Source organism: Anarrhichthys ocellatus, unplaced genomic scaffold (assembly GCF_004355925.1).
Source record: "Anarrhichthys ocellatus isolate YVR2014 unplaced genomic scaffold, GSC_Weel_1.0 scaffold57, whole genome shotgun sequence".
In the NCBI taxonomy this organism is placed as follows: domain Eukaryota; kingdom Metazoa; phylum Chordata; class Actinopteri; order Perciformes; family Anarhichadidae; genus Anarrhichthys; species Anarrhichthys ocellatus.
Window position 1 is genome coordinate 1750168 of NW_022280087.1, and position 24090 is coordinate 1774257.

At 38.8% G+C, this 24090-nt stretch overlaps 1 protein-coding gene across 4 annotated transcripts; it reads left to right on the forward strand.

Annotated features, from left to right (window-relative positions):
* Positions 1–13184, forward strand: LOC116396596 (rho guanine nucleotide exchange factor 2-like). Of its 4 annotated transcripts, none has more exons than XM_031871288.1 (8): positions 1–1658; positions 3003–3191; positions 5888–5974; positions 6504–6553; positions 9041–9091; positions 9762–10088; positions 11479–11641; positions 12646–13184. In XM_031871288.1, exons 2-8 carry the CDS (start codon positions 3029–3031, stop codon positions 12672–12674), a joined length of 870 nt encoding a protein of 289 aa, XP_031727148.1. In that variant the 5' UTR covers positions 1–1658; positions 3003–3028; the 3' UTR covers positions 12675–13184. The 4 variants fall into 4 exon arrangements, with proteins under 4 accessions (XP_031727148.1, XP_031727149.1, XP_031727146.1 ...); XM_031871289.1 differs by having other exon boundaries at positions 11479–11589; XM_031871286.1 differs by having other exon boundaries at positions 11479–13184.
* Positions 13185–24090: the final 10906 nt, after the last annotated feature.

Genomic DNA, 24090 nt, shown 5'->3' on the forward strand with positions numbered 1-24090 from the left:
TGTATATATATATGTATATATATGTGTATATATATGTATATATATATATACACACACATAACACATTGGGTCCACCAGTAGTGCAATTAAGGGAGCAATAATGCAATAGTAGCCTTAATCCAACATGGAAAACTGTATCTTGTCCACGTGTTGCCAACGCACCTCTGCCACCATTACCGCACCCCAACTTCCATATAGCCAACAGAGTTGTGGTTCGTTTAAAGCACACTCTCAAGATTTACCATAATGCCTCTGCTAACCTAACATAGTTGCACTACTGCGTATTACTATAATTGTATTAATACTGTCTGCCTCATATTTATAGTGAACTTTTCCTTATATGGTGTGTTGTTAGCGTGAAAAAAATGAAGATATACCTTTGTTAAAATTCATTGTTTGCTACCCAAACCTTAATGCTTTGAGGTTTGGGTATTCTGGTGAACCACAATGGAAAAATGGCAACAATTGAAGTGTTTGGTTTTATATCAGTATGTGTTCTGGTTTATTAAACCAAGTAAATGAGAACTTACAACTTCAGTTAATACTTTGTAATGTATATTGTGGTGAACAAGTAGAAAATGGTAAACGTAAAAAATTATAATGAAATAAGAATGGAATAAGTTCAATGATGACAATATAAATGAAATAGATAAAATAACTAAAGGGTTGAATTGCCAAAGTGTTCATTTTTTATTTTCTAACAGTCTGCAGGGTCCAAGTTTGAAATCTTAAAGTCCAAATATCACGTGTGTAATTGTCCAAAGGTTCATGATTAATATTCGATCTGATGAGGAAAATAAGTCCCCGGGGTCTTTGTGTGTTTCCATCGAAAAGACAAAATTAAGACCGTATTGTTTATTCAAGAAAGAATATAATGTGAAAAACCTTTTGGTATAATTTGTCTAAAGGTTAAGTTTAGTTATAAAAATGGTATTGTCCTCAGAGAGATCATTTGTTGTACAGCACAAACAGAGACACATCACAAAAGGTGCAGTTGGTTAGTTTTAAACAAAGTGGCATTAATGTCTACATACAGTGGTATGAATGTACTTAACAACATTAGCCTTAATACAAATACAAAACTAAATAAAATGTGTTTCCCGCCCGGTTGGTCCTATTTTTAGCAGTCACTGTGTTCTTAGAGCTCAGCTTTGACAAAAATAAAGGTAATATTTAGCAAAGCTTCTCAAACAAAGAAAAATGAACAATGCCAGGAATAACAACCATCTACTGGTTACACTTCCACAACTATACATTACACACAACCCATAGTCCGCACCAACTCTAAAACCACACCATCGTTACAACACATCATCATAACTCCCACAAAACCCTTATTATTGTTGTTGTTTAGTCTGAGCAATGTCCATATGAGTTAACTGTTACATTGTATGGTAGGTTGTATATGACACTTCAGCATGACATGATCTATGGTTGTATATCTACAGTGTATCAGTATCAAATATGTAACAGTACATCTTAATATCCAAACAAGTGGTTTGTTTTTCTGTAACATTTCTGAAGATATATTTACTGTCCATCACATCATTGATAACAGGATCTGTGTGATCTGTGCTTTTGTGTGCTCAGGTGCCCATCACGAGAGGAGTTCCCCCTTATAGAGACTGAACACAAGGCCCATCTTAGGAGACTCAAAGGTCAGGAAACATAAATGACATGATCAAAGAAGTATTTATAAATGGCATGGTATGTCTCTTCAATGAGCACATAGTCCTACTCCTCTGTATTGTAACTAGTACTTTTGACTCATGGTGAATTCTTCTTTCTGTTCTGTGAATTCCTGTTGTTGCTGAAGATTCATACTCCCCTTTTGACTAGTTGATGAGGCTTAAATCTATACAACTGGTTATTGCACCAGAATTCTCCCAATGAGTCTGAGATTTAAAGAAAATCTTTAATAAAAGCAATTAAAGTAGCGTGATAACCAGACGGAATTTATTTTAGTGTATTATTCATGTTAGCTGGTATTTTTCCCTAGCCACCAGCAGTGACTGCTACTAGCAGTTTAACATTTTACATGTAGATCAAAAAATATGTCAATTCAATTTGTAAGGTAACATACGACAACCTACAGTATGTCCCCATTTCTGTTTTGAATGGATTCTGTTTTGTAGCTCTCTCTCTCCTCCGCAAGGGCTGGAAACAGGCTTCAATGAAAGCAAAGTGTATTTTAGGAGTTCATCTAGATTTAGAGATACACACATATTCTATTTTTTATAGTGTAGAGGGTACCCAAATACCCCAATATCCACCCAACACTGTTGAAGTATTGAGAACACAATGAAAAGGTTGGGATAGGGGGTATAATCTTAGTGAGTGTATGATTAATAGAAAGCTCATGAACCAAACCACACACATCAGCAAAAACATACAAAGACTCCCACACACTGGGATGACAGGTGTGTTTTCTCTCTGCGTTAAAGACGTTTTTCACCAGTGTGATGCGAAAAGGTGGTGGAGAAATACAGGAAATTCACATGCAGATGCTATCTGATGTGACTAGCCCTGTTCTGTAACCAACATTTAACTTTGGCAAGTGCATATCAACTTAATTACCATCTTCATCACATCTCAGCTGCTGAGCAATCTCAAGCCATATGTTCCTTTATTTGGTTGTTGAGATTGTCGTTGCTGTTTCTTGTACAATATTGGGTGTTGAGAAACCAAAATGACAAAACATATGTCCATTTTGACAGCAAGCTGCCTGGAGTTATAGCTGAACTGAGGATTTCATTGATCATATATTTCCATAGGCGGAAATCCACTGAAATCGAGGTGTAATGCAGGGTTTTATACATTTGCGTTTGCTGTGAAAAATGTATTCACACAAAGTTGATGGCTGGAGAGTTTTTGCAGTTGGTGTCTATTCGCCACATTCAATAGATGTGAGACTTGTTTAAAATAGGCAGGCTTTGTGGTCATGTGTTGTTTTAGATTTGTGTTGGCTGCACGATTGATTAATCCTCAGAAACCCTCCACAGCTGACCTTCAGCAGAAGGACCGGGAAATGCTGGAGCTCCTGCAGGAGAGGGTGACTCTATTCTGTGAGCTGGCAGAGGTGACAACTGGTCAGGAGCCCCTACAACCTCCCATCACTCGCTACTTGTTCAGGGCAGACACACCCCAAGCGCCCCGTGCAGAGAAACTCCTACTGGATGCCACAGCTGAGGGTAACACACCAAGTTTCATGCCAACTAAAAAGAATTGTTAATAATTTGTTAGTTGGAAAGACCAGCTGGTAATACCGGTTAACATGCATAACTTCAGTGTTGTCTGATTTGACGGAACAGGTCAACTTTTTCACAATTTAAACGAACATTTTTTATCTCCAACCTTAAATTGAATTGTTTTAGTAGCCCTGGGCCCTAACACATTAAACACAGGATGTGACGCCCTGTCTCCATTGTCAAATGTGCCATCTACCATGACCTCCCCACTCGGACTATTGTGTGATATATGAATGTTGTGAAAAATATTCCAGGTCGCTAAGAAATGTATAGCAAAGCAAAGTAGTATATAAAACATTTTTTGATGCAGACATGGTTGATTTTTGTACTGTAGCTATTACTATTAATGCACCTGCCGGTGGAATGGAGAGAAGGCTGCAGCAGGCTGATAAATTACATCCGTATATTCCAGAACAGAAGCAGAAAACTGCTTCAACATTACTCTCAATAATACAAGCTGGTTCTGCTGCTGTACAAAAGCCAAGCTTCTGCCTCAGTTTACCAATGTTTATAGTGTCATTTGTTGTGTTTTTGTTTAGTTTTGTATCAATTTAAAACGTTAAAACGTACTTATTAAAAACAAAAATATGACTTTTCGTGATGCTGCTCTAAATTGGCTGCTTGTTTATTTAAAAGATATTGAACAGTATGTCTTAATTAATAGGTACAATTTAAATAGAGCCAAGCTACTTTGTGAAGTACCTCAAGGTTCCTTCCCTTGACTTCTCTTATTTTTGATATACATGAATGACCTACTGCAAAAATGTATTGTCTCTTTTATTTGCTGATGACACATCTTGTTGCTTCACACAAAAAGCAGTTATTGGAGAAACAAATGAAGAGCTATCGTCTATCTCTTCATGGTTACAGATGAAAAAACGGTCTATCAATACAAAAGCCAAAATATACAAAGACAACATTGTAATAACTTAAATTCCTAGGAGTCATAGATGACAAAAAATTGCCAATACCACTTCAAATGTATCTTTAAAAAGAAAATGATGTCAGTTGGAACAGTCCATTAATTGATAAATCATTCCTGTACTTTTACTTTTTTATTAAAACTTAATTTGTCCTTCATGCTTGGGCTGCCATATGTCCCATTTAACAATAAAAAATGCCCTATCAAATTTAACAAAATGTATTCATAGTTGAGCATTATTTTTGCTTGAAACAAGCTAATTGGGGTGCCAGAACAGTAAGGTATTTCGACTTAACAACATTTCTTAAACTAATTCACAAAATTCATAAAATAACACGAAAAGGGCTCAAAATCAATATTATTGATTAAATAACTTAAAATAAGATTACCGCTATTTCTTTCTAGATAAAAATGCTCCTCACAGGCAAGACCGGACTACTATCTGGCACAAGTGGGTTTGAATCTATGACATATGAGTCAGAGAGCTTGTGGTTAACCATTGAGCCAACTGACATCCGGTCAAGTGGTTCTAGACAAATCATCAAGTATGTTACAGATTGCCATGCATTTTGGTAGAGATATTAATGGTCACCAGAGGATAAAGCCTAATGACTTAGTTGATCCTCTGACTGATCCTCTAGTGCCACTAACATGTCAAAGTTTTTCTTATACAGAGAAATGTTGCGACATCTATTTGATGGATTGTGACAAAATCTGGTTCGAATAATAAACAGTTTCCTCCTAATGACTAAACACAATATAAACTCATCAATAGAAGACATTTGTAGGACTGTAGCGAATCGAAGCTTTGAGGCTTTATTCATAACTTGAAATTTGAACTCTAATGCTGTTTTTTTATCATTCATTTTGTTACAGCTGGTATTTCTGCACAGTTGCAGATATAGATCTGACTACACTATTTTTATTGGTATTATAATATTTGTAGAATGGGATTCCAATGGTGGCTGCTTAGGACTGTTTTCAACTGGTCCACATGTTAAACACACTTGCACCATGCACTTTTGACCATGCACTATAGATGGTGAAAGTAAAGAACTTGGTTTTGTTTAATTGTTGTTTAACAATGGGCACAATATCACCTTTGATGACACATTTTTCCAATAGATTAGATTAGAAAAACTTTATTAATCCCCAGGGGGGAAACTCATTTGCCACCCAAAACCTCATACAGACGACACAGTACACAGTACACAACAGACAAAAACACATTACAAAGGATAAATAACACCAGACAATGCCATATAAAACATGATAGACATCAGAAAGATAAAAACCTCTAAAGGTGTTCATTAAAAAATCGGACTGCTGCTGGAACGAAAGACCTTCTTAGTCGTTCAGTAGAACACTGAGGCAATACTGGTATTATTTCAAAGTTAGTCCTTTTTTGTGAAGTGTCTATACTTTTGTCTTATCACATCTGTAAGCATTGTACATGAACAGTGTGTGCAACTATGGTTGGTATTATTTTCCTCATCACAGAAGCATGTTCGGTCCAGTGAGTATTCTGCCATTATAGTAACAAGATATAAACAAGTGTGTAATCACCACGGGCTGGGATGTGGGATCATGTCTCCCAATATAAGCATTGTGAAAATTTGCTAAAAGAAGGATGATTTATTTCTCACTATATTTTGTCTTGCTTAGAGAAAATGTAAAATATTATATTTGTGAGTTATACAGGTGTGTGTTTCCTCAGTTGACAGGTTGAGTGAACTCCTTCTGGGGTCCAGGGTGAACATCCCTCTTCCATGCCTTCACAACCACATGGAGGTGGTAGAAACCAGTGAGTCACTGAAGGCTCCCATCTTTCATCATCAGTCATCGTTGCTGTCCAGCAACACAAAATGATAACAATCAATAACATTTTAGAGGAATATACAAGAAATATAAAACAGACACAAATTAAGTGAGTCAAACATACGGAACTATTCTTCTTCATCACATTATCATTGGCAAAAGGACTCCTTTGGTTTGCTATACTAAAGACAGTAACATGAGAGCAGGGTGTGGGCGGGGCTGAGCAGCAGGAGCAGGCATAGGTCGACAGGCAGCAGGTTAAAAACTGACATTACAACTAGTCTCACTACAACATTGAATAATATTATAATTGTAAATAGCTGACTCAAAGAGTTTAGATACTAGATTGATGTATCTATGTGTTCGATTAATGATCATCAAGATCGAATTTAGATTTAAGAAAGATACAAAAAAAAATCCCCGTCTATCTTTGTTTGTTTGTTATTAAATAGTCAGACATTCATTATCATAACTGTCTGTAATACTGAGTGACTGCTGTTCTTGTCTCTGCTCAGGTGATCAGGATCTGTTGGTCAATGGAGCCCATGATTTCTTAGCATCAAAGGTGAGCTGGGGGCCAAGAAATGAATGGGTCGAATGCTTTGTCATTATTTCAAAATTCTTAAATCTTCCTCTTACATCCGACTGGTTTTGTTGGAGCATCAGACTATCTTTGCAGCACTCACCAGAGTTTATTACTGCATGCAGTCAATATCAAATGCAACTATTGTGGCCCGTTGTTCTGGTACACTGTTGTTGTTGAACGTTAAATTGTTCTCCTGCTCTCCCGGATTTGGGGGTGGGGGTTTGAGCAGTGGCGGGCCGTGCATTTTATACCTGGGCCTTCACTGCTGTCCTGCAGCTGAAACACAGCTACGGTTATTATTTGTTTTGTGTCAAAATGAAGCCAACACCTACAGATAGAGTGCGTCTCCTCTCTGCTCTGACTGCAGCTGGGACTGCTGCGCCTCTGTGTGCTTTGGGGCGGCGGAGGGGCTCACGGCAGCTCCCACTGCTCGTTCACGACAGAACGGCAGAACGTACGTGCTTTCATGAGTCAAAACACCACAAAAGTCTCCAACAACACCTGATCAAGTCGCTAGATTTGTCACTAGTAGCTTTTGACAAAAAAAGTAGCCATGAGGGTTTAGAAAGTCACCAGATTTAGCGAGAAAGTCGCCAAGTTGGCAACGCTGGCACCGGATAAATATGTCGCCAGAGCAACATTGGACGTAACAATGGTTCCTATCACAAATAAAACCAAACAAAAATCTTCATAAAAACAAGTTCTACAAATAATAATATATAAACAAGCATATTAAAGCTACTGCAGATGTAAAAACAAACGTATTTAACTTACCAGAGCTGCTGTTCACTATTTAAAGACAAAGTGCATCCTCCTTTCTTTGTTAATAAAGAGTTTAATCTCACGGTTGTTCAGTACATCCGTGCGTTATAGTTCCAGTAAGAACTCCTTCTCGATTCAGTGAAGACAGTCAAGCCTCCCCAGTTGTATTTCTTGAATACATTTTAATGCGTTTGAGGGCTGAAAATGTCCGCTCGACAGAGGCAGCAGATAGCCCACTGACCAATCACGTATGGCTAGGCCAGCTAGCAGGCTCTGGCACATCAAAGAATACGCCCAACATGTCAAACTAAAGATCTGATTGATCATTCGCTTGTGGCTTCACAGCGGGCTTCTCTCCTGTGTCTGCAGCTTTTCTCCTTCGTGCCAAGATGGCACTCATTTCACCCATCGCTATGACAATCAACAATATCGTCCCCATTCACTTAAACTGCAAAGGGATTCACTTGTGATTATGCAGGCCTCTGGCCTCTGTTCTTACCTAGAGACACAGAGGTGAAATCTGATTGGATAAAAGCTCTACTTAAAACAAGCTGCACTGGAAGCAGAGCAACTGAGGAAGACAGTAGCTGTGCAATGAGAAAATAAGATAATGGGAAAAATATTTTTATAAATTATAATACATGTAGTGTATTTAAGAAATATTATTAAATTATAAAATAGATATAACTTTGGGATTCTGTTTAGGCCAGCAGAGAAGGCTTTGCAGGCCCTGACGGCCCATCACTGGGTTTGAGTCATGTCTGAGTAGGCCACTTGCTGAACCATATGTATGGCTTTTGTTTACGTAGTTTGCACAAATCCTTTGCAATAAGTAGCATGGCTAAATTACCCAGAGTTCTCTTCATTTCAACTGTTTTTGGTCATTTGATTAATCACAAATAGATGTGAGAATTTCTAACGCTAATACAATATCAAGTAGTTCCTGCATTATTTGTTTAACTTGAAGAATGACCTTTGTCAAAATCAAGTCGCAAGACCTTAAATATTGAAGTTCAATAAGTCGATGCTGAAACAATATATGTTGCAGCCTTAGCACCCACAAGACACTCGAGAACACACATGCAGGTATTTGTCTTAGCAAATGAGAGTACATTTAGCATATTATTCCCATGAAACCCTGGGATCCCATTTACCAGTCTTCTTCCAGACTCTCCACTTCATTACAAAAAATGTTTGTGATCAAGTCATCAAGGTGCTGTTGGGATGAAAGGAGCAAATATCACTTGTAACCAGCTCATAACACACCCTGCTATAATTGGATTCTACGGTCTAACCGAATTTCTAACTGCACCCCAAATAGATCCATCCATCCATTGAATTTCTAAATCCACTTATCCAGTGCGGAGTTGGAGGGTTGAAATCTATGCACTTTCACATTGGGCATGAACATATATCCAACAATTCCCTATGGCATCATATCAGTTCAACTGATGTATACTATTAATAGCTTATTATTGTTTTATGTTGAAACGTAACGTAATTGTGGTTATACTCTCCTCTGTTTGTGGGATATATTAAAAGGATTGCATGAGGAGTCAAGACAAGTCACCGCCTGCAGTAAGTAAGGGGGTGAAGGTTCCTCAAAGTGTGTGTGTGTGTGTGTGTGTGTGTGTGTGTGTGTGTGTGTGTGTGTGTGTGTGTGTGAGGGAGCGATAATAATAAGTATGCTGCCTGTTTTGACAGAAGATCTATCAAAGGCTGGTGAATCTCAGTGTTTACCTCCATGCACTCCAGGTTAGTAGGTTTTTACATGATGTTTTTGCCCAGAATTTTCTTCGTTAAGTCGGTATATAATATGTGTGTAGCATTCATTATATTTGTTTCTGAAAAGTGCATTCTATGACACGCTCTTCACTAAACGGTCTCGCTCGAACCCCAAATGGTCCTCGCTCGGGCTTAAACAGTTTTAACATGTTTGAGTCAGCACATGTTATGCTACATACCATGTTTTTTTTTAACAAAAAAGTTTATTATTCAAACAATTAATTATGAATCCACAGTTGGTGCTCTAGTGAGTATATTGTTATGTTGGATTGAGTGAAAATAAACTTCAGTGTGTGTGTTCATGGTAATGAAGGAACATGTCCCCCAGTGCAACAGTCTGGCACACTGATGTGTTTTTATGGTTTTTGGACAACAATGGATATATTGACAATAAGAAACAGAATAGTAGCAGCCTTATACTTTAAAGAGTAATACACAAAAAATATTTAGAAGTACACTGTTTATTATAAACAATTTACAATAACAAACTTGAAACATTGTATGTGTGAATAATAGTCTATCATACCGAGGAAGGGAATTTCATGTAAGTCTCCAACAGAAAAACTCTATGGTTTCAGCTTGGTTGTCCATCTTTAGCATGTAAAATATGGAAAACTGAATTCTCTATCATATCCTGCAGGGTGCTGTCATCAAACAAGACTCCATTTTAGAGTTATTGCTGCAGCCACAGGATAATGTGGCACCAGCTGCAGGAGGAGCGTGGCGCCCTCTCTGGCGAGATGTTGGAAATCGGGAGGCCAATGCAGTTTCAAGCATTGGGGAGCTGGCTCTTTTGCAGAGACAACACAGCCTGCTGCAAGAGGAGCTGCTGAGGCTGCGGGATGCCGAGAGCCGGTTCAAGGACAGTGAGAGAGCCCGGGCAAAGCTGGAGAGGCACGTCCGACACATGAAGGTCTGCAGCGGGGCTGCATCTGCCTCCCAGCAGCTAAGGGAGCAGGTTGCTCAAGTGAGAACATTTGTATTGCAATTCCACAAAGTTAGGAGACTCACAAAACAGATTTTTAAAGTCAGAATCAGGTTTATTGCCTCAGTTGATTTACTTATACAACAAATTGGGCATGGTGTTTAGTGCATAATAATAAATAACGTAAGAGGAAATAAAATAATTAAAAAAAACTATATGACATATGCACAATATGTCTATTTTAAAATGAAACAGGTGTACAGGTTGTGCAACGTTTTAACCAGGGAATGGGCAAATGTTCCACATATGAAGTATAATGTACAGAGATAATAATCCAAACGATGTGCATTAATGTAATGCATAGAGACCAATCTCTGAGCCCATCGGCTATCTGTCTCAGGCAGATTAGCCTCCGGCTGCAAGGGGCAATGTTTGCAGGGTTCCGGTGTAGCCATCAGATATCTGGGCCAAGACTTCCTCTTCTGTGAGCTGCTCATTGTTAACAGTCCAATTAGCAACTTGGGATGCAAGACTGGAGTTGGAGTTGTGAGACGGCGTGTACGACCAGATTATTTCACAAGTAGCCAGTTCACAAGTGTTTTTAAACCAGTAATAAACAAAATCATCGTCGGATGATAGCCGATGGGTTCCCAGATTGCATTTTGGCTAACACGTTGCTCGGGTTGACTGTTTACCTGCATTCAACCAAAACCTGCTCCAACGTGGTTGGTCAATACTGCTCGGACTAGAAACGAAAACCAGAAAGCCTCTGACTCTGCACAGAATCTGTTTTACATTGAGACAGAAGTGGAGGCTCTACGTTAATGTAATGTGTAGTGTCTGTGTGGTGGGAAAATAGTCAGTGTCGGGGGTGGGGTTAGTAGGTGGTTGAGGTGTTTAAGCTGTTCAATGTAGAAGGAGAGACTTAGTCTCGTCCGGCTGCTTTCTGGAGATTCTGTTTCTTTAACAGCCTGTTTACGTCGCTCTTCAGGATGGAGAGAGTAGTCATTGAAGTGGGGAATCCTACCTTTTAGTCCCTTGTATCAGTCAAGTTCCAAAAACACTAGAACCTACACTTCCCAAAATGCTGCTCAGTAGCATATCTTTTGTAGATACATCCTGCCTGTCAAACTTCACACCCCCAGTTCGAATACAAGCTTTCAGTTAAACATTTTTCGTCTCAGTCACAATGACCCCAATGACGTCATAGTGATGTTATCAGGGATATTATTCTGTCAGACAAATTCCTCACACAAGGCCTTATACAACCATCTAGAGTGAACTGAGTTTGATGTGTATTATGAGTGCTCCTTATAAATCAGCGCTTTTCAAAAGAATGATAAAAGTCCCAGTCATCAGCAGGTTTACAGTACAGTCCATGTGCCCCATGTTCACTGGGTTTTCTATGGACTCTTTCCTCTTGCTATTGTAGCCTGCCTCTCTGCAACCAGGAAGGGAGGTCTCAACCGGAGCTGACACCCTGTGGGCCAGTCAGGAACCTGCCCACCAATCAGATGGCCTCCAGGATGGCAGTGATTTGGAGGTAGACATGACGTCCGATGATGATGATGGGACGGAATCTGAAAGCTCCAAGGGTCAGATTCGAGACATAACACACAATGACTGTAAATGTTACATGTATCCTTTTCGTATCATCGTGTATTATAGGCAGGTATGGAAAGAGTGCTAGAATATTTTAGGTCAGTTAAAATTAACTATGAGTAAATGTTTATTTTACATCTTTAAAGGAATTAATTGTAGAACATATTAGGCCACAAAAAAAGTGCATTAACATGTTAATATTCAACCAACCAACAATACACTTTTCTCTATAGACATTTGCGTCCTGTGCAACTGATTATCAATTATCGATATACAACTATCTTCCTCAGCCCAAGAAGAATTAACCAGATTAGAGAAAGAAGTAAAAAAACAGCTATGGACAACAAGCATTATTAGGCTACATTAATTAAATAACCTTTCACTTTAAAGAATAATAATAATTTGAATAAAGCATCAAGACAGCCGAAACAGATTATAAAGACGATATAAACTCAACAGCAGCTACAGCCAAAAAACTCACATTAAAGCAAGAGAGAGACTGCACCGTTTTTCACACAAACAAGGAAACTTAAGGAGAAGTTCCTGTGCCAAGTTCTTGTTAACGTTTACAGAGGAGCAATAAAAAGCATCCTGACTGCAAACATTGCAAAGTGACATGCTGTTCACGGTCCAGGGCAGGAAAGCTCTACAGTGGGTGATTCAAAGTGTTGAGTTTACATTAACAACAAACAGCAAACTCAAACCAGGAATAGATCAAAACTGGGTGAGTTTACAGTTAGTTACTACTCAGAAGTTTGTTTTTAGATACTTTCAGTTATATTCAGTTATTAGTGCCAGAGAACAATAAAACAAAAAAGCTGTGTGAGCTTTGAACATTTTTCAATAGTCTCTCCCACATGATGTCATATAATAGCAGAATATTGGTTTGTAACTTGAAATGTGTCCGATTTTAGAAACAAGACGCCAATGAAATATAATTTCCTCTTAGTTTTAAAGGAACCGAGGGCTGAATTTTGATTTGTTCTCTTTTTTTCAGACCTTCAAGATATTCCAGAGGAGATCTGATTCTCGCCATGTTTTATAGTGCTAATGAGCTTATAGCTATAGTTGACTATGATGGAAACAGATTGATTCCAACAATGAGCACTTCTATCTTTTCTGCAAGTCTTAATGTTTATTTAGCTGCTTTGCTTGTCAGTAGATGGCTTGTGACAGTGAGCTTTTTTTTATTTTCAGTTATGCTTTGGATTGTTTGATGATTTACTACCATCACTTGGGTTGTTACTGTTTTCAGATAATTATGTTGTGCGCAAACCTGAAAAACAGGTAGGGGTCATTATCGAGATGATAGAGAAAAATAATGTTTCTATTCAATGCTGCCAGAAAGACCCTTAAGACCCACACTGAAATATCCGAAAAATACATAACCACCAAAAATGTAAAGAAATCCAATACATTTGCCCTGCAATAACTTCTGCTTTTACAATGCTTATCTTATTAAGGTTTGTGTTTGTCAGATCTTAAAGTAAGGCAAGGCAAGTTTATTTGTATGGCAGATTTCAACAACAAGGCAAATCAAAGTGCTTCACATAAAACAATTAAAAACATCAAAACATAAGGCAAAAGAAAAGGAGAAGAACATTCATTGAAAGTAGAGCAGTCCCAGACTACCTAAGGGGTCGGGATGGTTCATAAGGTAGCAGCACATCAGAGATGGATTTTGGCCCTAAACCTAAAAGTGCTTTATAAACCAACAGCAGGATTTTAAAGCCTATTCTTTGTTGGACAGGAAGTCAGTGCACAGACCTCAGAACTGGAGTGAAGTAGAAGTTGTAACTTCTAAAAATAACATCTGTGTCAGTCACTCATGAAACCTTTTACCATTGCTGAGGTCTGGCATCACTATGGCCTTAACACAGTAATGCAGCTCATCGCATCACAATGTAAAAGAAATAGATACACATGAACTAATGTCATTGCCACTCTGTGGATCCAGAAAGGCTTTCATGCCCTCTCCTCAGATGTAAGGCTTAAAGTGTATATAATCCATATTTAATTTTAATTTAGATTTTGGGGGTCACTTGTGGCTCACTGGTTTAAGAGGGTTGTCTGGTAACTGCAAGGACAACGGTTCGATCCTTGACTGGGACGTGGTGGCGAAGTGTCCCTGAGCAAGATGCTGAACCCCTAATGGCTCCCAGGGCACCTGTCATTGGCAGGTGCCTATCTTTTCTACAAGTCCACTGCTCCTTATACAGGAACAATATAATATAATAAATTAAAAAGGTGTGATAATGCTGGGAATTACCAGCTGAATCTGAAGTGCTTCTCAATTCCAACGAAATGTAATTTTTTCCGGCTTACAGCCGCAGTTTTAAACACTGTAAATTCAAACAAAACGAATACGCAACAAAACATTTCTTTAGTTCCGTAAAACATCATAGTTTGGCTTAAAATGACTGCTTTTATTTTGGTTTTGAAGTTACGGATGTAAATTAAAATGACTGAATGTTGACTTTTGGTTTCACACACAAACAGCAGTCTGTTAGTCCTTCCACCCCGATCTCATCCCTGTGTGGACTAAACTATTTGTGATACGTCAAAATCTAATTTTGTGACAAAAGGAGTTTTTAATAATATTTAGAGATAATTCTGCCACCTTAGCTTTAAAGAATTTTCATTTTGCACTTAATGTTGACAACAAAAATTACTTCATGGTCAGGAAGAATATGACCGACAAACTGGATCCTCAGATCACCATACCATCCCTAGTCTTCCGAACTAAACAAAATGTAATTTATGATCAAAAGCAGCTTATAGGTCAGTTGTGATTCATAGGTCTGTAATCTCATCTGCTTCGCTAACAGCTTCTGGTTGAAAGGAGACGTCATTGGATGTTGGTAGGAGACAGTCAGTGGTTGTCTCATCATCTAACCCAACTTCCTAAATGATTCACTTAAATAACTACATGTACATTAAGACTGCTGTGAATTTAGGTTTATCCGAGCACACTTAAATACTTGGCTCTGTCAGAGTATTTTTAAATGCATTTGTAGGTAAAAAGTATGCAAAATGTATGTTGACAATGTGATTCATGAGTCCAGCATTTCACAAACTTTTATGTCTGCATAGATGTCAGTCCTAAAACCTGGATGGATGGATTATGTATTTGTTCACAGACATAGCAGAGGATCCTCCATCAGCTTCAGTTGAAATGAGTGTTACAGCTCGAGTTTGACGGGCAGAAATAGTGCAGCTTTCTGGAACACTTTTCTGGGAACTTATAGAGGCTTTACATTTAAATGATTTAAAGTCAGATTTAAAGTCAGTAGTCTGCTTGGCTTGGTTGTTTTGCATGTTTTCCAATCTAACCTCTACCTTTTCTTACTACTGCAATAGAAAATAACTTTTAGCTTTACTGTGTCTTCATTCTTAACAGTTTTTATTGTATCTTAACACCGGCTGATTGCAGTCTAGTAACACAAAGAAGATTGCCAAATGGATGTAATATTATCTTCAGAATATAGCTTTTCAGTGGATGTTTTTGTTTCTGTTGCTGCAAAATGATACTGCAAAAACTCTCCACAGTTATCCTCATATTAGAATGTTGCAACTGCATGCCTACTTTTCTGCTAAATGTATTTTAGGCGTCGATCTTTTAGAGTGACATCTCTCTGCCTAAAAAGGCAGGATGAGTACAGTATTAGATGGCAAATACTGTTCAAAGTAATGACATGGATAAAGTATTATGAAGTCAGCAGATGCTTTATTCGTCAGTGACGCTGTAAGGCTGAACTGAAAACAAGGGCTGTACTTACTTTTGTACAACCTTTTGTCATTTATGTAAATTGTATTACTACATGGAAAAATAAAATCATGTCATACAAAATGAATCTGTATTGAAGGATGTATTTCCTAGCTGGAGACGAGTAAAAGAAGACTGATGACGATTCCATTTATATAGTTCTGTTAATTGATTCACCTAATGTCTAATGATGTGCCCAGACAGAAATTACAATATTGTTGATACACAATACTATAATCAAATTGCAATAGTGCAGTGGTTCGCACTGTTACTTCTTGATTGGAACCTTTCCCTGTGCATTGTGCATTGGGTTACTTGGTGACTGTAGATGCCTGAAGGTGTGACAGTTGTCTGTCAGCCAGCCTCTGAGGCCCCGCAAAGTATTCAGGGGCATACATAATGGATGGATGGAAAATTACAGCAATCACAATCACAATATAACGGCAGACTTTACAGACTTATCTGCCCATGTTTGGTTGTTTAGGGTGGGGCTACCTTTTGATTGACAGGTCGCTACCGCTACAGAGCTAAATGCGGCGTCTCGACGTCACTCGCACGGAGTCTCAATATGGTCACTTCTGTTCACTGGTTGCAAAAAGTCAAGATGGAGGAGAGGAGGACAGGAGGGCAGAGGACAGGAGGGCAGAGGACAGAGGAGAGGAGGACAGGAGGACAGGAGGAGAGGAGGACAGGAGAGCAGAGGACAGGAGAGCACAGGACAGGAGGACAGAGGAGAGGAGGGCAGAGGACAGGAGGACAGAGGAGAGGAGGGCAGAGGACAGAGGAGAGGAGGACAGGAGGAGAGGAGGACAGGAGAGCAGAGGACAGGAGGACAGAGGAGAGGAGGGCAGAGGACAGGAGGGCAGAGGACAGAGGAGAGGAGGACAGGAGGAGAGGAGGACAGGAGAGCAGAGGACAGGAGGGCAGAGGACAAAGGACAGGAGGACAGGCAGAATGACTAATACTGACTGATGTCTGTGTTCTTCATTCTTTATAAACTTCTCTCAGAAATGTTATTTATTTTATTAACATTTTACATTTGTTTCTAGTGAGATATGATTGACTTTATGTGACTTTGCTGTTGTAAACATAACTGTTGCTGCTCTAGAAACAATATTTAGATACATTTTAAATGTAAATTCTAATCCTTCTCAAAATTTGTTTTTAAAATTCAATATATGTTTTTAAAAGCAATTATTTAGTCATGTAGAAGAACAGAGTATTGATAAGAGTAGCTCCTAGTTGGAATAAAATACTAAAGATCTAACCCATACTAACCCATACCTGTAGGTGTGGAGGCTTGGATTCTACCCCACACGAGAGCAGGCCCCTGATTCACGTTCCACTGCTGTTTACAGTAGAGACGCTTCGATAATAAAATCTACCATGAACTGGTTTACAGTCAAAAGTATTTAATCCTACTGAAGCTAATACAATTACAAAGTGAAGCACATTAATTACAGTATCTATAGATATATATTATCTGCGCAGAGAAGCATCTTTACCCTCATCCCAGATGGGAGCACAGCTGCCCTCACGTTGAGACCAGAGGAAAGACACTGAATTCTTTCCCAGCACTTCCGTTCACAGTTTGAAAACCCCTCCCCTTTGTCTAGTTTAGTTCCTATTGGCTAACTTCAACAGTCTCCTCCTAGCATCAGACCGTTGAAGACCCTCGCACGGGTACAACCTGAAATTGCCTGTCTGGAAATCTGTCTGTCCCTAAGCTTAACATACTATATTAAAGGTAAGGATTTGCAACTTTTGGCAAAAACTTCACAAGTTTTACAAGCATAAATGGGACTTCCAAGTACTTGCTATATTATTATCCCCCACCTGTAAGAGGTGCTACTAATTCTACTAAGAAACACTTCTAACTATACATTCTAAAACACTCCTATATTTATGACTAATTATGAATTCTTAAACACTTCTATTATAATTTCTTAAAGCACACTTCTAAACCTAAATTTCCTACATAGGTCACCGTACTTCTCCAACATGCTAGGAAAGTGATGTGTGAGCAGAGTATTCAGCTGGTTGCAATCTGTAACTCACCACTAGATGCCACTAAATATTACACACTGTTCCTTTAAATGCATATATTTGTGGATTTCTCTTTGATTCAGTTAAAACAAGAGATATGTTCTGTGTACATTGTAAAATATTTTTGCGGAGAGTCATTTAAATGTAAATCTCAAAAAACATCTGTGAATCCTTTTCTGTGCATTAATTTATATTGAGACTGACCTGACCACATGTCTGTGTACTCTGTATGCTTCATTACTTGAATTAGCATGCACTGGGACCCCTGTTAAAAGCTTCTACAGAGCCAGCAGGCAGATTATTCCAGAGAAAGAGGCCCTGCAGCCAGCTGACTTCTTTTATTCTGTATATTATTGTATTCTGAGAGCCCACAGCACTATATGAGAAATGTATATGTCATTAGTAGCACCTGAAAGTAATATCAAATGCCGATAGGGAGCCAATGAACGGAAGCTAAGATTAGTGCAATAACTTTTTTTAAACAACAATATTTCAGAACTAATTAAATCCAAATATTTTCAGTACTAATCATTTCTTTCTTCACTCCTGATTTTTTTTTCATTTTGTCTTTCTATATATGTATGTCTCTTGAATTCAGATGTGTTATGAATGGAAAATCAAGAAACATTACAGCCTGAAAAGCAATGCAGAATGCACTTTGATGATATATGAATGCTCTGAATATTGCTCCTTTAAATGCACTCTGAGTAGTTTTTGAAACAGACAGTGAAGAAGAACTGTTTCACACATTCCAACAATGAATGCTAAATGACTCCTAACATTATACATAGCCTCTGGCCCTTAATGCTGTCACCATATACAGTACATGAGCACCATTGGGCCACACTGGGCAGAGCCCATAATAGAAAAAGTCACTGTCCAACAAACCAACGCACAGACACACAGAGGGGAAACAGATATCAACCTTCTCATCACACTTTTGGTTTGTATTTTCCAGAAAGTGATAGAGTTCAGCTACTCCTTTCAAACACAGTCACTTCACTAATAATTCTGCTCCTTTATCTCTGCGATCATCTCTGCCTATTTGTGTTTGCGGCTAGTCTCATATTCTAATCCACTGGACAATGTCAGCCAAAAGATGTTTATTAATAACCAGCTCGGGCCTAGAGCGGGAAATAACTGACATAGTCCCCCTCGTCACCCCTGTACTCTGTCCATCCCCAGGAGAAATCCAGTTATAGGCATTACAGGCCAGGTGATGGAGTAGGGTTACAGGACAGCCATTCCTACTCAGAGTCACTTTCTATTGTATTTGCTCTGTCTCACAACCTCTCACCCCATCACAAGACAGTTCATACAAAGGAAATGCTTGAAAAACTCTCAAAACACAAAGGAGAATCCTGACAGTTATTTCATACACATGTGAAATCGTGTGGTTGAAGTTATGAACTCAAGCTAATTTTTTCAGTCTTTTTGCCTTTGAAGTCACTATTTATTAGTAGTGACTTCAAATCTGTTTAGTGATCAGAAATGTTAACCATTCCAGGCACTTGTCAGTCCTAAATAGTGAAGAAGAATAATGAAGAACGGCTTCTGCTGTATGACTGCAGTTTCACTTTAATTTTATTGTTTTTCTAATGATTGGTTCAGTGTCAAGGTTCTCATGATTAACTTTATGAAGTGTGACGTCTTTTTTTCAGAAAAAATAAAACGTGTTTTTGGATTTTAATATCCATGCTCTGAAATAGTCAAATCGTCTAATGTGACCTTTACTTCTTTGTAGATGAGTGCTTTGACCTGAAAGCCTTGTGCAAAACCACACTGACTATAATTCGACAGGTTTATCTTATGCCTCTTCATATTCTGTATGGATTTTGCCATGCTACTAGTTTTACAGCATTGTCAACACATGCAGAAAAAATACATGCGGAATGATCAGGAACGGTGTGCTATGACTTTTCTAAGAGACGAAAATCGCAAAAAACGGTGATTACTCATGGGAAATCATCAGGAAATCGGAATGTACAAAGCTCAACAACACTCCTGTTTTGGCTCTTACCAGTCACAAAACTTCTGACTTTATTGGGCCAAATAGGCATTCGGATTGCTAGCACGGTTTTCACGGAATAGCTGTTAATGTGTTGTGAAATTTTTGGACCATTTCAGATTTCATAATGGGTTTGCATGAGCTACTGAGGTGAATTTAAAGTCAAAGGATAAGTTGTGCTGGTCACAAACATGTTACTATAGAATCAAACCAGTTTACACAATTGGCTTGGGGTGCCTGAAAGCAACAGGGACTCGAAGAAACTGCTTGCCTGATAGCGGACAGAATTGTCAACACTCTCTTTTCGTCTTCAGTCTGATGTTGCCATCACTCCAATCATTTCCATAGGGGGGGGGTGATTTTTCTAACCAATCTGTAGAGACCAACGTCATTTATGTCGACAGCTGATGTGTTTCCATGATAACATACTTTGTGCCGGTGTTTTAAGAGTGGGCCGGAGTGAGTTAAAAGAAAAAGTTTAAAAAACAGAACTAGCCTACAATGTAGTGTGATATTGACAAATATATTTGGTAATCAAGAGTGTCATATCAAACTCAAAACTATTATTGAGCAGCACAAATGCGAAAGCAAGGCCACTGAATGAAGGATTGGGAGATGTCTGGGTAATTCTCCCAAAGAGATCTGGCTTCTATTCTGGGAGGATTTGTGTAAATATTTTAGAATACATGTAGAGTTGAAGATTCACAATGTGTTTGTAAAGAGCTTTTAATGGAGAAATTGCCATTTTATGTCACAATGCCCACAATGAAAGCAGTCGAGTGGGCGGATTAAAAGATCTGAACCCTGGCAAAGCAACTGCCCCATAGGACTCAATGTTAACTGAGATGAGAAATTTCTGGAGGAAAGCAGACAGTGGCAGTTTTTCAACCTGCTCTGTTCCTCACAATTTTGACACCACAAACAAACGTATTTTTTCTTGATAATAATGATATTTTCAAAGTAGTAGCTCATGGTAAAACCTTTTTTTCGATGACTTTCAGTTTTTGAGCTGAGTATTTTTTATGATAAGTTCCACAAAAAGTGTACAAATACTCTATATGTGAGCATATAGGCCCATATAGGGTAAACACAGGTTTATGAAAAAAAATGTAGTTAGGATAATTGACTACATTACAATTTCTAGTAGGTATATTGATTTTGCATTCCTCAAAACACAGATTCAAAACACGTAGGCCTATAAAAAATAAATAAAATCAACAGATATTTACAATTATTATAATTTATGAAAACATACAATTAATAAGCTCTCCTCAAAGCCATCAGACTCCATTACAAGACACAGTAGTTGTACCTGAAACAAAATAAAAATTATCAGACCCGTCTTGTTTAGTCTCGTGTCCTCCAACAATCACCCACTCTTGTGAGGTCTAAATAAGGCCACAGAGAACCTGTCTCTACCCCGTTGTCTCTCTCTGTTGCCGGCCTCAGTGCTATTAATGGCTCCTTTAACAAGTCGCTGCACGATGAAAGTTGAAACAAACTTTAAAATGTGGCCTCATAGATCTAATATGATTGAAGATTCAGCAACTGGATTGGCAATTTCTTGCCTCAAATTTGTTCAGAAACAGATTTTTGTGGACTGCTGAGGTGAAATAACTTAAAGTTTATTTAGTTATCTATTTAGTTTAAAGCATATTTCCTCTGTTTTCAAATCGGGGTCTGGAAATGCATGCTGTGCATAGGACTATGGGTGTTTTAGGAGCGCGGAGGGTTCACAGATGCATCCTTTACAAACCTCTGAACGAAGGACTCACTACTCTGTAGAATTTGGATCCTCCACATTGGAACCTTTGGCGGCATTCGATGACGTACTATTCTGAAATACAGCTGCTGACGGATCCTTCCTTGACTTTGAGAAACACCTGTATCTTAACTGGGAACCCAAGACAAGGCTTTCTTTTTTCTAAATAAAACCCCCATAAAGTAACTCTATCCTAATGCTGTGTTCACACCAAATGCAAAGTGAATTTTTATGTTGCGTTACTCACAAGATCATTTGTGTTTATTCGCGCCAGATGCGCCGGAGAGGAGACGTGGCTTATCTCTATTGAAACTGTTGTCAAAGAAGCCAGTTATTTCCGCCGTCAACCATGGAAGGAATAACCACTGTTGGCTGCTTCGTACGTTGTGGAAGTCCCACGTATCCCGGGAAACTAAACATCGTCTTGTCTCAGTTCATAACATCATCCGGAGGCACTCGCTGAATTTCATGGAGCTGTATTCACTGTATCTAGCAAACCCAGTGGTGGGCCGTTAGGGCCAGCAAGACCTTCTCTGCTGGCCTAGACAGAATCACAAAGTTATAGCTATTTTATAATTTAATAATGTTTTCAAAAATACACTACATGTATTATCATTTTTTTCCCATTATCTTATTTTCTCATTGCACAGCTACTGTCTTCCTCAGTTGCTCTGCTTCCAGTGCAGCTTGTTTTAAGTAGAGCTTTTATCCAATCAGATCTCACCTCTGTGTCTCTAGGTAAGAACAGAGGCAGAGGCCTGCAGAGTCTCAAGTGAATCCCTTTGCAGTTTAAGTGAATGGGGACGATATTGTTGATTGTCATAGTGTTCAACCAATCAGATCTTTAGTTTGACATGTTGGGCTTTATTGTACATGTTGGGCGCATTCTTTGACGTACCAGAGCCTTCTAGCTGGCCTAGCCATACGTGATTGGTTGGTGGGCTAGCGTGACATGTTGGGCGGTGACAATCTCAATATCTGCTGCCTCTGTGGAGCGGACATTTTCAGCCCTCAAACACTTTAAAACGTATTCAAGAAATACAACTGGGGAGGCTCGACTGTCTTCACTGGCGTCCATGAATCCAGAAGGACTTCTTACTGGAACTAAAACACACGGATGTACTGAACAACCATGAGATTAAACTCTTTATTACAAACAAAGGAGGATGGACTTTGTCTTTAAATAGTGAACAGCAGCTTTGGTAAATAAACTGCTTTTGTTTTTACATCTGCAATAGCTTTAACTGCCATAAATATAATTTATGTCATTATTTAATATGCTTGTTCATATATTATTATTTGTACAACTTGTTTTTATGAAGATGGATTTTTGTTTGGTTTTATATGTGATAGGAACTATTGTTATGTCCTATGTTGCTCTGGGGACATATTTATCCGGTGCCAGGGTTACCAACTTGGCGACTTTCTCGCTAAATCTGGCGACTTTCCAAACCCTCATGGCGACTTTTTTTGTCAAAAGCTACTAGTGACAAATCTAGCGACTTGTTCCGGTGTTGTTGGAGACTTTTCTGGTGTTTTGACTCTGACGTGAAAGCACGTACGTTCTGCACTGTCGTGAACGAGCAGCGGGTGCTGCCGTGAGCCGCCCCAAAGCACTCACAGGCGGTTACTCTCACAGCAGCCTCGCGCTGCAGTCAGAGCAGAGAGGAGACGCACTCTCGGCGTATTCATGTATCTGCACTCTGCAGTTAGTGTATTTATAGGTGTTGAGCTTCATTTTTACACGAAACAAATAATAACCGTAGCTGTGGCGTCATAATGAGATTATTCAGCTGCAGGACAGCAGTGAAGGCCCAGGTATAAAATGCACGGCCACTGAGCAAACCACACCTCTGCTGGTTTACTACAGCTGTATGAACCCAAAATAAACATTTTTGCTGTGATTTAATTGCAATAAACGGATAAAAGGGATGCTGAAATAACTTCATCATGATGCCAAAATGAAGACAAAAAGTCTGAATTCATGTTTTTTTTGTTCTCTCCGAAAGACAACAAGCAAATAACTTTTGTTTTCTCAATGGAGCTCGGATCGATGTTGCTAGGCTTTGCTAACATTGGAGCAGCTCCATCAACTATCAAAATAACATCATATAGGCGTGAATACGGCAGCGTCGTTATTGTTTGTACCCTATAGTTTATACACATACATTTATACACATAGTTTCGTCCGGTGTCTATTAATATCAGGTATCGTAGAGCTCTGGGTGCCCACCTACGGCTACAATATATTCTTTGTCCATAGCTTCTAATTCAACAACGGCAGGACGTCAGTGATGACAGGAGTATTCTGAAGAAAAAGAGTAGTTGAAGAAGAAGAATCAAAAGACCCTGGAACATTTGAAAGATAACACATAGACTAAAGTCAATCACAAACCCACAACTGACTGGTCATTTTATTCCGATGACTAACATCCGACCTATAACTGGTCTGTAATTTGAGCACTGTGTGTCAGACAGAAAAAGACAAAAGTATTTTGCTTTGTCATGTCTTGTAGCTCAGCTTATTTCATAATGGATAAACTATTTTGATCCCATGCAGGGAAATGAAAGTAATCTTTCTATTCTTTCCAATGTTCTCTTCACTTTAGAAGCCACATTACAAGGAACAGGCCAGACTTACAGTGCATCTTATTGTGGAATGCTAATCTATTTCAGTTTCCAAGCATGAAAACATACATACAAACACATGTTGTTAGTGTGCAGGTTTGCTTCTCATTTGAGAGGTGATTGTGGAAGACAGAGGAGGGTGCGGTCATGTGCGTGAGTTGAGGGGCTTAGTAGTGGGAGTGTCTCCTCCTCTGTCATATAAATGCCCTCCCTCTATCTTTGTCAGAGTTTA